This window comes from Ptychodera flava (genome assembly GCF_041260155.1).
Source record: "Ptychodera flava strain L36383 chromosome 3 unlocalized genomic scaffold, AS_Pfla_20210202 Scaffold_26__1_contigs__length_13983176_pilon, whole genome shotgun sequence".
Classification (NCBI taxonomy): Eukaryota; Metazoa; Hemichordata; class Enteropneusta; family Ptychoderidae; genus Ptychodera; species Ptychodera flava.
This window is the reverse complement of record NW_027248280.1, coordinates 3814426-3827993: the sequence shown is the minus strand read 5'-3', so window position 1 is coordinate 3827993 and position 13568 is coordinate 3814426. Positions and strand designations below refer to the sequence as shown.

General features: G+C 38.7%; 2 protein-coding genes across 2 annotated transcripts in view; both read left to right on the top strand.

Moving 5' to 3' along the window:
* Nucleotides 1-13568, top strand: part of LOC139126041 (dimethylaniline monooxygenase [N-oxide-forming] 2-like) — a 131584-nt gene that overhangs the window by 33847 nt on the left and 84169 nt on the right. The window lies entirely within an intron of this gene.
* LOC139126042 (dimethylaniline monooxygenase [N-oxide-forming] 2-like) lies at nucleotides 8794-13553 on the top strand. Its single transcript, XM_070692106.1, has 4 exons — nucleotides 8794-9125; nucleotides 9766-9985; nucleotides 10408-10643; nucleotides 13137-13553. The coding sequence occupies exons 1-4, from the start codon at nucleotides 8961-8963 to the stop codon at nucleotides 13377-13379; spliced, it is 864 nt and encodes a 287-aa protein (XP_070548207.1). The 5' UTR covers nucleotides 8794-8960; the 3' UTR covers nucleotides 13380-13553.

The following is a 13568-nucleotide window of genomic DNA, read 5'->3' as shown; positions in this document are numbered from 1 at the left end:
CCACAGCATTCAGAATTTACTAAAAAGAGAATTTTTACTGAAAGGGGAGGAATGATATCACGTTTCCTGTTTTTCAACCCACTTTCTCCCGTTCTTTACAAACTTGGAAGCTAACATCAGCAAGAAATTCCTTTGTCTGTTGAGCTTCAAAGGGGCATAAACTACACCTTAGTTAATCCCGATCTATGGTCTTTTGGGCACGGGATTAAGGATCACCCTTATTGCGTCTTTAATGTTTTGAACAGGCCACGTTTTGCCGCGCATCAAATGCAATCTGAACCAACCCCTGAATCCCATGGAGGTGAAACTGACTTGTCCTTTATTTTCCTATGGCCACGATGAATAAAATATCACAAGTTAGGGTGACCGGTCCACAATTGCAGCATTACAAAAGGGATCACATAAGTTAACAAGCATGGCGACGAAGAGGCGTGTTGCAATTGTCGGCGCTGGAGCCGCTGGTCTCGTCTCAATCAAAAGCTGTCTTGAAGAGGGAGGGCTTGAGCCAGTTTGTTTCGAGAGGCATGAAAAACTTGGTAAGTCACATTTTAGCAGATTCTTGGGATAATTTAGTAAAGAACTAACAGAAACAAAGTTGTGAATGGCGTAGAAAGATTGGTAGTCGAAAAAATTGCCTAGTTCAGGTTTATGAGGTTTCGGAGTCCCTTGGCTTTGGTTTTAAGTGCGCCTAACAACATATAATATTGTAGACGAAATCAAAAACAAAAGTCACGTAGCTCTATTAGATGTACACAAGTCCCTACTTTAAGATAAACATGTGAGGACAGAACACGTCGATCTAGTGATAGTTATGCATGCAGGTCGGTGTATTGCTCACGTCTTTGCACTGTGCCGAATGTATCTATCAAAATCCACTAGAATATAGTTCGGTGGATTCTACCAGTATACAGCGGAATCCATAAGGGAATCCATTGCTATCCAGTTTAGAGAATAAAGTGGTTGAGTACACTTTGGATTCTATTAGTATCTATTTAATCATTCTTAGAAGTTGATTATGGGAATACATCTCGTAATCCTCTATGGATATTGCTGGATTCCCTAACCATAATGCATTGCAGATCCGCTGGGGTGTAAGAAGTGCAGGTATAGAAAATACACCTTTATATCCATTATGGATACTGTTGCATTCTATTACAATGATTAATGCACCGCATATAAACATATGTTAGCGGGTCCCCGAACTCGATAAAATGACATACGATATTGTCAAAGCATGGAACTGCGACAATCAGAGCTTGAAAACAAGCATACTGTTGTTATATTATAACTACGAGCGTGCACTCCGATAACAATACAACAAACGCTACTGACTAGGTAACTCCTCATGACATCGGTACCATTTAATACTCCCTGTACATACCCGGGGACTACGGGGGCCGCCCGGTACAGAAGTTGGCCCAACTGAAACTATTTCAGCCTAAATCTACTCGATCCAACTGAAGTGAAGCACCACTGGAAAAAAATCGTTACATGTCTCATAAGGTAAAACAAATAGCTGTTTGTTATCAATACATGGGAGAAAGTACCAGAGCAAGACAAAACGGAGTTGTCAAAGTTTAGGTCAGGCCCAGATCATGGCTGTGGCGTAATGGGCCTAATGGCTTCCTCGAATGTCCGGAAAAAAATTTTGAAAATCACCGTTTTTGAAACTTTCCTTTGACATCAAAAGAGAGCGATTGGAATTCGTCCAACCATGGCGACGTCAGAACTTCAAGTGAAAAATATGATCGAAAGATAACTTTCTTCCAAAATGCAGAAAAGCCAGCGAATGAAAAATGATGCAACAAATGTAAATCGTGTGAAACGGGTACGCTTTTCCTTTAGATGAAGTCTTTAAGATGTTTCAAATCTAGCGAGTAGATGGTTAATACATGAGATGAGCCAAACGGTAGTTTTTTCGTATGAAACGTGTCAATCAAAGGCTATCAGTCGAATCTGTTATCAGAAATCGCCGTCTAGCTGACCATTGCGTCGGGAAACTCTCGAAACAATCATGAAAAAAATATATTTTAGCTGACAAACATTGATGCGAAGTCAGTTCATTTCAGTACAAAAATGAAATAATAGGTCACAGGTCCGCATTTCGAAATAACCCATTTGAGAGGTTGTCGGACAAGTGTGTCGAGGTATCGAGAGAAAGGACAAGCTTGTCGAAGAGAACGTCGGACATCAGAGGTATCGAAGAAAACATTGGACAAGTGTGTCACGGGTGTCGATCGACGAGATGGCTTTCGATTCTACTGGTCGACTCAGAAGGAAAAAAAATCACAGAAAAATTAGTCAGAGGAAAGCATGAACGAAATTAAGAAAATCAGTGTATGTTTCATTGTACTTGTCCGCGTGAGCTTATTTTTAACCACAGGCTTTGTTTCTGTATACGGTTTTACTGTCGGACAAAAACTCTGTAATGCTTTCGCCTTACAGAAGTTGAGCTATGTTTTGTTGACCCTTTTCAGACAACAAGGCCTTAAAATATGCTACTGGCGCTTGGCATGGGACCGCAAATTCATGCAAATATATTTATCACATGAACTGGCCCGAATTCCCACCTGTGTGACGTAGAACAGGACGGATAAGAAATCCGAATTACCCCTGTTGTACGTCATCAACCGGAACTTTTTTCTTGCATGGTACCGTTCTTACATGCGGGTCGCGACGTGAACATAGACCGATTTGTCGTGATCAATGCCATGCTCTCATGACACTTTTTCAAAAAAGGTGACCCGATAAATCCACACATGGAAACATAGAAGGCATGTCCAGCGAAATTTCGAGTCGCTAAAACTATAGCTGTTCCCGAGAATCGAATGGGGATGTACCGCCAATCCAGTCGAGTCGCCTCGTAAGGCTCAATGTGGACGTCGTACCTGGGGCGATCCCGGTTGGCGATAAACCTGAAATCTTCACCTCAACGGAAGTTCAACTGAATAAATGAGTACAGTATAATCTTCGGGAAAGCGACATACAGGCACAAGCATAAAGTCATTCGACTAACAACGATAAATTTCCTTCATCATACAAACAATTCCGTAAATTCTTGCTCGGAATCAAACCTGTAGCGCGGCGTAAGGCTGTAGCGCTAGCGAAGACATCAACTGTTGAGCTGTATATGCATTGCAGCGCTGTGGAATCCGATGTACTTCGAAAGTTGACTCAGACAACACTCAAAACAGAGTTTCCGTCAAGTAAAATTAGGATGTATCTACGGGTGAGATATATGTCACTGCAAACATCAAAGTCCTTAAGACGAAAACATTGACGACCGTGATCGGGATTAACGAGTTGACACCGGCATGGCAGAGACCGGTGACGGCAGCGTTGTGGGCATAAACATGCAATGAGGTACACTCTGTGTGTCATCGAACGGAATCTTTCGCGCTCGCCACGGTCGTAAACTTGTGTGATATTTTGAAAAGCCACGGAATCTCTAAGAATGAGAATTACTGTTTCGATCGTGTCGTTGCATTTACTTCATAAATATATTTGTAAATATTCTGAATAACTCTGAATACTATGGCTATCCGTCGCTAGCACGATGAAAGTTATGTCCACCGTACCGATGGCCGACTTGCCTTGGTATCGGTACAGCGCGAGACAATGATTGACAGGTTCACGTGACCGAATCCGTATGTCTGGTTGGTGGAGATACCATTTCATGTAGCAAATTTCAGCTTGATGGGATTTATGAATGAAAGTATCTCCTGGGTGACGGGCCGCTTTACTCTTTTAATGAAAGTAATCCGCGTAAGTAAAACACAAATCGCGACGAAATTCATGCAATTTGTTACGTTAATTTTGATCCATCTACGTCAAAAGAAAAATAAGAAGACTGTTCATGTGATAAATATATAATCCCATGGTATTTTTCTCTGTTTGACGTCATCGTATACTCGTGTTTTTCGCGGAGCCGCACAACTTCTCGCCTTCGGCTCGAAGTTGTACGGCTCCGCGAAAAACACTCGTATACGATGACGTCAAACAGAGAAAAATACCATGGGATTATATATAATTATCACATGAACTGGCCCGAATTCCCACCTGTGTGACGTAGAACAGGACGGATAAGAAATCCGAATTACCCCTGTTGTACGTCATCAACCGGAACTTTTTTCTTGCATGGTACCCTTCATGCGGGTCGCGACGTGAACATAGACCGATTTGTCGTGATCGATGCCATGTGCCATGCTCTCAAGACACTTTTTCAAAAAAGGTGACGCGATAAATTCACACATGGAAACATAGAAGGCATGTCCAGCGAAATTTCGAGTCGCTAAAACTATAGCTGTTCCCGAGAATCGAATGGGGATACCGCCGATCCAGTCGAGTCGCCTCGTAAGGCTCAATGTGGACGTCGTACCTGGCGATCCCGGTTGGCGATAAACCTAAAATCTTCACTTCAACGGAAGTTCAACTGAATAAAGGAGTACAGTATAATCTTCGGGAAAGCGACATACAGGCACAAGCATAAAGTCATTCGACTAACAACGATAAATTTCCTTCATCATACAAAAATTTCCGTAAACATCAAAATCCTTAAGACGAAAACATTGACGACCGAGATCGGGATTAACGAGTTGACACCGGCATGGCAGAGACCGGTGACGGCAGCGTTGTGGGCGTAAACATGCAATGAGGTACACTCTGTGTGTCATCGAACGGAATCTTTCGCGCTCGCCAAGATAGTAAACTTGTGTGATATTTTGAAAAGCCACGGCATCTCTGAGAATGAGAATTACTGTTTCGATCGTGTCGTTGCATTTACTTCATAAATCTATTTGCAAATATTCTGAATAACTCTGAATACTATGGCTATCCGTCGCTAGCACGATGAAAGTTATGTCGACCGTACCGATGGCCGACTTGCCTTGGCATCGGTACAGCGCGAGACAATGATTGACAGGTTCACGTGACCGAATCCGTATGTCTGGTTGGTGGAGATACCATTTGATGTATCAAATTTCAGCTTGATGGGATTTATGAATGAAAGTATCTCCTGGGTGACGGGCCGCTTTACTCTTTAAATGAAAGTAATCCGCGTAAGTAAAACACAAATCGCGACGAAATTAATGCAATTTGTTACAATAATTTTGATCCATCTTCGTCAAAAGAAAAATAAGAAAACTGTTCATGTGATAAATATATAATCCCATGGCATTTTTCTCTGTTTGACGTCATCGTATACGAGTGTTTTTCGCGGAGCCGTACAACTTCGAGCCGAAGGCGAGAAGTTGTGCGGCTCCGCGAAAAACACTCGTATACGATGACGTCAAACAGAGAAAAATTCCATGGGATTATATATTTATCACATGAACAGTCTTCTTATTTTTCTTTGATGTGGATGGATCAAAATTATTGTAACAAATTGCATGATTTTTATCGCGATTTTGTGTTTTATTTACGCGGATTACTTACATTTAATGAGTAAAGCGGTCCGTCACCCAGGAGATGTGCAAATGTTTACAGGTATACTTTCATTCATAAATCCGATTAAGCTAAAATTTGATACATGGAATGGTATCTCCACCAATCAGACATACGGATTCTGTCACGTGCGCGTGTCAATCATTGTCTCGCGCTGGAGCGATGCCAAGGCAAGTCTGCCATCGGCGGACATAGCTTTCACCGCGCTGGCGCGGCGACGGATAACGATTATATTTTGAGTTATTTAGAATATTTAGAATTATATTTATAAAGCGAATGCAACGGCACGATCGAAACAGTAGTTATCATTCTTAGAGATGATGTGGCTTTTAAAATATCACAAGTTTACGACCTTGGCGAGCCCAAAAAGTTTCAGATCGATGACACACACAGTGTACGCTTGTAGTGGGCACTGCCGTCACCGGTCTCAGCCGGTGGCCATCTCAGTCGTCAATGTTTTCGTCATCATACGGACTTTGATATTTGCTGTAACACATATATCGCCCGTAGGTACTTCCCAATTTTGTTACTTGACGGGAACTCTGTTCTGTTGTGAGTGTTGTCCGAGTCAACTTTCGAAATGCATCGGATTCTACAGCGCTGCACTGCAGAGTTTACGCTACAATTCGACAGCTTAGGCTTGATTCCGATCGAGAAACTACGGGGTCGGTATTTGTGTGATGAAGGAAATTTATCGTTGTTCGTCGATATTTGTGCCTTCTATGTCGCTTTCCCGAAGTTTATACAGTATTCATTGATTAAGTTGAACTTTCGTTGAGGTCTATCTTTCGGGTTTATCGCCAACCGGGCCGGGATTGCCAGGTACGACGATATCCACATTGAGCCTTGCGACTGGAGCCGTGACATTACTGAGCCAAACGATCGACGGTATCCTCATTCGATTCTTGGGAATAGTAAAGCTTTAGCGACTCGAAATTTCGTTGGGCATGCCTTCTATGTTTCCGTATCTGGATTTATCGGGTCATCTTTTTGTCAAAATGCCATGAGAGCACGGCATCGATCACGACAAATCGGTCTGTGTCGCGACGTGCACGTACGAACGGTACCATTGCAGGAAAAAAGTTCCGGTTGATGACGTACAACAGCGGTAATATGGATTTCTTATCTGTGCTGGTGTACGTCACACAGGTGGAGATACGGGCCAGTTCATGTGATAATATATATATATATATATATATATATATATATATATATATATATATATATATTATATATATATATATATATATATATATATATATATATATATATATCGTTACGTGATAGAAAACGAACAAAAGATGAACTCAGCAGTTTCCGTATAAAACGAAATTTATTATTAAAAACAATAAAACTAATCGCTAGTACAAGGGATAGAATTCAAACTGTAAAAGTGCTCAGGCTACTTATCTCAGCTGGGATGGCAAAGCTCCAGTCTCGGAGTTGTAACAGTCAGTGGGATGATGAACAGCCCTTTGGCTCAAATTTTAGATACCAAAGCTTCGAAAAAGATGTAGAATCTTCTTAACTAGACAGGATGTGAGTTAGATATTCTCCACATCAATACAACCGCACTTTTGCCACGAGTGCTCGAAGTTTCAAAAGATATATGGCGTCCAATTAAAAGCTACAGATGTAGTGGCGTTTGGTAGTTTTTATTGATGTAGTACGTGCCTCAACGTTGAAAGACTAAAGCCTTTCTTCAAATTCATCAAGAAAAACAATCAGGGATCATATTGCAAATTTTGATGGAGCGGAAAAGTAAATTCGAAATTTAAGATAACCGCCATCACTGTATTGATTTAAAATCGATGTAAAATTTTGAATTGTAAATTTTCACAAAAATAAGTCAGTGAAATCGTAATTCACTTCAAGTCCCGGATACTCCGATGTATGGTAATCATTCGAGAGTCCGAATATCTGTCCCCGAGGTGAAACTGAATAAAACGGGACAACAAGTTGAATTTTAAAGACACAATCACCGTACTAGCAAAGGATTGAATAAGACCACAGTCAGACTGCCTTTCTCATCTTGACAAATTTTACCATAAAAGAATGATTTACCAAAATCGATTGACGTATATTCCACACAAGACATAAATTAATCTTTTACTGGTATTGCTGTTGTTTAAAAGGTGGATCAATGTCCGGTGGTGAAATATCTTGTGAAGTTGCAAGAAATGCTGCAAAGGTAATTCAAACCATATATAATGTAAAAGTGCATTGGAAATACATTTATTGTTTTTCAAGTCCAAAAGACTGAGATATCTCAAAGAGGTCTGTGTTAGCAGATTTTTAGTAACCTTGTTTCTCCAAAATTAAAGCATTATTTGGAATCTTAAGTAATGTCTGTCCTTCGCGAATGATTGCCTGGCTTTGTATTTTGCATGGACGTAATCTGAAAATCAGGTAGACCAAACTCCTCGAAATTTTAAGATAAAAAGTTTAAATTTTGAACGTCAAAGGCCAGGTCATATTTGATTTCCATCTTATGAATTCTTGTGATATCCGTTCTAACTGCGTGCGGTAAGTATAGGATAAAGCCCGAGTACGAGGGCTCTTCTGGTATATTTGTATACCAGAAGAGCCCTCGTACTCGGGCTTTATCCGACTTAAAAACTATCGCCCCTAACTGATATATTTTCGTTTTCAACGTGTTTACGTAACCGTCCCCTTTGTCAATGTAACATGTTTAGGATATGAATTAAAACTTTTATTTGTGAAATAGCCTTCCAATGTAATGGAACATCCTATAAATGCCCTAGGGCACATTATATAAATGCCCTAGGGCACAGCAGATTTTGTGTTGCAGCTGGTTTCCGCTGTGTTACCAATTTGAATATTAAAGCATACCAGATGTCTACAGAATATGACATGTTCACTTTGATTGGACAGTACTTTACTACGGCTCTGTCATTCGTTTCTGGAATTTGGTGACCAAGGCTTTATGAGTAATAAAACACCCTGAATTGAGCACTCTGATTGGTCAATCAACAGTAGATAGTTTTTAATCGTAGATAAAGGTGCGATGAGTATCAGTATCAAACCAAGGTGGAAGTCTCACAATGATCTGCTTTTCCGTACGATATGGGGCCAAGGCTACTATGCAATTGTAGTAAACTATTTCCCATTATTTGCTAACTAATATATTCAAAATAACCATCATGATGATCATCATTGTGCTGGTTAGTGAACACAAATAATGCGTGCTTGACTTTGTAGAACGAAGGCTATTTTCTCAGTAATTGTTACATAAATTCTTCATGCACTTTATGAAATATTCTTCTCATTCGAAGCATATTATGGCAAACATTGTTATGATATTATTTATTATAAACAATACAGTACAAAATACAACCAGGAAATTGAATCTATATTGACGTTTTGACGTAACTGGAAGATAAGCGTTGGCGTGTATGAAAGCACACCGAAAGGTTGGCCACTTATAATAAGACATTCTCTACAAACACACCAGAAAAATAGGAAAGCTCATTGACTTTCATTAGGTGTATCTGAGCATGCGCCATGGTACTTGGTTTGTCCCTCGTATTGGTAAGGACGGATTGTCCTTTGAGTTCAACTTGATGACTCGGGCCGTTATGAAGTCACCATCAAAATTGACAAAGAAGGTAGAGAACATCAGCAAAACTAGAGTTGTCGATCATCAAATATTCGGTTTACAGGTAAGTTCTGCGATTCCAATCGCAAAAGAAGCGTTGCTGTATCGGTAACATAAACGTGAATTGATATGGTAGATCCATGACAGTAAATTCTAGAGACACAAAGTACCATTAAGAGATCCATCAAGTTCTCATTCCCCGGTTTATAAAATGAAAAAGTAATAGTGGCCGAAATTTAAAATCCGGGCATGTATGAAATTTGAAGCTAAATTACCACAAAAAGTGGTTAAGTTAAATAGATGACGAGCTCGCATAAACATATCCAATGTACCTTGACGAGAACACGAACATTTACTACTTTCCTGGCGTTGTCACACGTTTAATTCCAAACTCGTTACTTGGTCATTTTGAAGCTACATGCTCAGATTCACCGCAATTACTTTTGCATACTGTATCTTCCTGCTTGATTTTTCTTTGTTGTCAAAGCTGTACTATTTCTCTGCTACTGTGCGCTTTTGCTGCAGTCTCCTCGCCTGCAAATTAAATCTTCTTTTGTGTGAGTACGCGGAACCCACATCTACGTATGCATTGCAAGCCCTGAATTGTACTAAGAGTATATATATATATATATATATATATATATATATATATATATATATATATATATATATATATATATATATATATATATATATATTGTCAGGGTACAGATTTATATTCACCGTTGAAGAGTTTCATGATTTGTGACGACATGCAAGATAGGCTTACACAAGGCCAGATCAAACCAGTGGTGGACATTAAAGAATTTCTGAAAAGTGATGTCATTCTTGTGGACGGCTCAACACTGAAGAGCATCGATGCTGTCATCTTTGCGACCGGATACAAGTTCTCCGTACCAATCATTGATGATTCGATATTGTATGGTAATTCGTATTTGTTATTCACAAAAGTTGTGATACCAACCACCTTACAATCTCCATCGTATAATGACTGATAATCACCAAAAAAGTCAGTGACATTCATTACAATCAACACCATCATGACCATCGACATTATTACCTCCCTCATTCTCTCCGATACAATTAGCTTCATTAATTTATAGATTGCCGTCTCAGCATATGTACACCAAGAGCACATTTTGTCGGGCCAATAGGTTCGTGGTTTTCATCGTTAATTAAGAATGTATAACTAGGAAGTATGACGAAGTAGTAAGATGATTTCGTCAAAATCATACTTCTTAGGTAAACATAGATTCATAAGACCCCTTTTCAGTACAACAATCTGATTGTTCTATTGATGTTGATGCTTGGGATGTTTTAACACTTTTCTGTTATTAATTCCAAAGACGAGTCAGACAACGCTGAACTGTACAAGTACATATTTCCAATTCGTCTTGAACATCCAGAAAGACTTGCCCTGATCAACCTAGTGTATACGATGGGGCCACAATTGCCGGTAGCAGAGCTGCATGCCAGACTAGCAAGCAGAATATTTGCAGGCAAAATGGCGCTTCCTGAAAAGACTGTCATGCAACGAGATGTCGACCAGAACAACAAAAATGTGAAAATGAAGTATTGTCAAGTAAGCTTTCTATTTCAAGACCCTTTTTCGCCTTGTACAGTATAATCTAGTCCCTTTGCATAAAATGATTCAAAATGATGTTTTTGTATGAAACGTTGGATTACTTCACATAATTGTGTCGAACATAGTTTCTTACCGTCTGGAGAAGATAACCTGTTAATACAGTTGCTTAATTTGATCGTAAGGAAACCCAAACGTTTTTCTGTCACAGGGTGAATCAATTTTAGAAGGAGGCGGTTTATTTTCTTTATTTGTACAAGCAACATCATTGAGCTTTTTCATTTTTAGCTCACATGTTCACACACGTGAGCTCATGTCATATCGATGTCTGTCTGTCTGTCCATGAGAGTGAGAGTGAGTGTGTCTGCATTTCTTTTTATATGATAACTCAAAAACACCGAAACAAATTCAAGTCAGATTTGGTAGACAGGTACCATATGCTACTTGGGAGAACTGATTAGATTTTGTTTTGTGTGGCTTGCATATTAATGAAGTTACGCAGTATCATTTTTTTTCGTACAATGGTTTCCCCAAGGAGACGGTAATGACAATGTAGACATATATCATGAAATACTAGACAAACATTCATGAAACTTTTCTCAGATGACAATCTCAGATGATGATACTGTGAGTGTCATGTCAATTATCTGCTCATTTGCATATTTAATGAACTTTTTTTATTAGTGTCATAACTCTAAGAATTCCTGCACAAAACTTGATGAAAGGTGCAACAAATGTTGATCTTATGTATATCTAATGACACTTAGCAGCATTGGGCAGTGTCAAGTTAATAAATAGCTCATTTGCATATTTTATGAGGTTATGTAATTAGACATATACCTCCAATATAACTGCACCAAATGTGAAGAAATCTGCTGCAGATACTGATCCGACAGATTGCTAACTGTGGTGTAAAGCATTTAGTAGTGTGAAGTTAATTAAGGGTTCATTTGCATATTTAATGAACTTTGTAATTAGGTTTATAACTCTAAAATTACGGTATCAGTGAAATCTGTACAGATATTGATCTGATATATATTTAAGTGTACTGAGAATCATTGGGCAGTGTCAATTAATAAATAGCTCATATGCATATTTTATGGAGTTTTGTAGTTAGTCATGTTTCTCCGAAATAACTGAAGCAAATTTAATGAAATCCACTGCAGATACTGATCCGACAGATTGCTAACTGAGGTGTAAAGCACTTAGTAGTGTGAAGTTAATTAAGGGTTCATTTGCATATTTCATGAACTTTGTAATTAGTGATATTACTCCAAAATTACAGCATTAAATTGGATGAAACTTGCTACAGATGTTGATCTGATATCTAATTGTACTGAGAAGCATTGGGCAGTGTCAAGTTAATAAATATCTCATTTGCATATTTTATGAAGTTTTATAACTAGTCATATAGCTCCCAAATAACTGCATCAAGTGTGATGAAAACTGCTGCATAAACTGATCCGACATATACCTGACCATGTTGTAAACCATTAAGTAGTGTGAAGTTAATTAAGGGTTCATTTGCATAATTAATAAACTTTATAGTTATATAACTCTGAAATGACGGCACCAAATTTGGTGAAACATGCTACAGATATTGATCTGATATAAATATTTAATTGTGCTATGGAACATTAAACTGTGTCAAGTAAATTAAGGGCTTATTTGCATATTAATGAACCTTGTAATTTGTGATATTACTCTAAAATTACAACATCAAATTTAATGAAACGTGCTACATATGTTGAACTGGTGTATATCTAATTGTCATATGAAGCATTGAGGAGTGCCAAGTTAATTAACAGTCCATTTACATATTAAATAACATTTTTTAATTAGTGATTAAACTCTGAGAGTACTGTACAAAGTTCATGAAACCTTCTACATATAGTGATATAACAGATATCTTATTATTTTCTGAAGCGTACTACTATTAATGAACCTGTTGTAAAACACGTGAGCACATTCAGTTCATATCTGGTTCAAAAATAAATTTAAACAAGGTAATGTACGAAGACCACAAGTCCTATTTCTTTAAGCTTATATCAAACCACCCCCACCTCATCGGTCACCTACAATATACCCTGCAGTTTAGAGGGAAAACTTTCTGAAAGTGGTTGCATTTAACTCTGAATGTAACTTACTTTTCCTTGGCGCTGTTTGTAAACATAGAGAACAATGTTATGAGTGTTGAATGTTTGGGGATAATGTTTATTATGATTTTCATTACCCCGAAAGGGCCTTAGTAGTGGTGTTCATGGCATGTTTTATTAAATTCTGCGTTTTAGTACCACAAAATGCACAATATTGGCTTGACGACTAAGTTTCGGGACTGCTGTTAATTGGTTCACAATGAGTTTCCTGGTCTTCTGAAGCAGACTGTCAAATCGAATGCCTGGGGATTAATTCCCGCGAAATGCAAAGTCATTTTGAAGTGACATAAATGGCTTATGTTTTTGTTGTGTGTCTTAATTCTCTTGTTTATGACAGGTTCTAGGCCCACCACATATGGAGGAAATAGCCGAGATACTAGGTGTGAAACCTTCATTCTGGCGTCTGCTCGTGTCTGACCCAAAACTGGCGATTGCCTACGAGTATGGTCCTATGGTACCTTACTGGTACCGTCTGCAGGGTCCAGGTGCATGGCCTGGTGCTAGGGACAGAATTTTAAACGCAATGGAAAACTCAATATTTTGCCTCAAGGGCTACTCATCATTCGAAGCTGAAAATTGAATGAAGCGCTCGATTTTCAATTCCTAAGTGTTGTAATTGAGCAAATGTTTTGCAGGTTTTTCATATGGACAACGAATGTGTCAGTATACACAATTTTAATGTGAAATCATTAAAAATGGAAAGACGGATGACGGTTGAAAATTTATTTTAAGAGAATATAAAGTGAACATTCTACAGTGGAAGGCACTG

Excerpts from the sequence above, each read along its gene's own strand:
- LOC139126042 (XM_070692106.1), top strand. The coding sequence starts at position 8,961 with ATGCGCCATGGTACTTGGTTTGTCCCTCGTATTGGTAAGGACGGATTG. Across the intron at positions 9,126-9,765 it reads ATCAAATATTCGGTTTACAG|GGTACAGATTTATATTCACC; the intron begins GTAAGTTCTGCG and ends ATATATTGTCAG. Across the intron at positions 10,644-13,136 it reads TGAAAATGAAGTATTGTCAA|GTTCTAGGCCCACCACATAT; the intron begins GTAAGCTTTCTA and ends TGTTTATGACAG.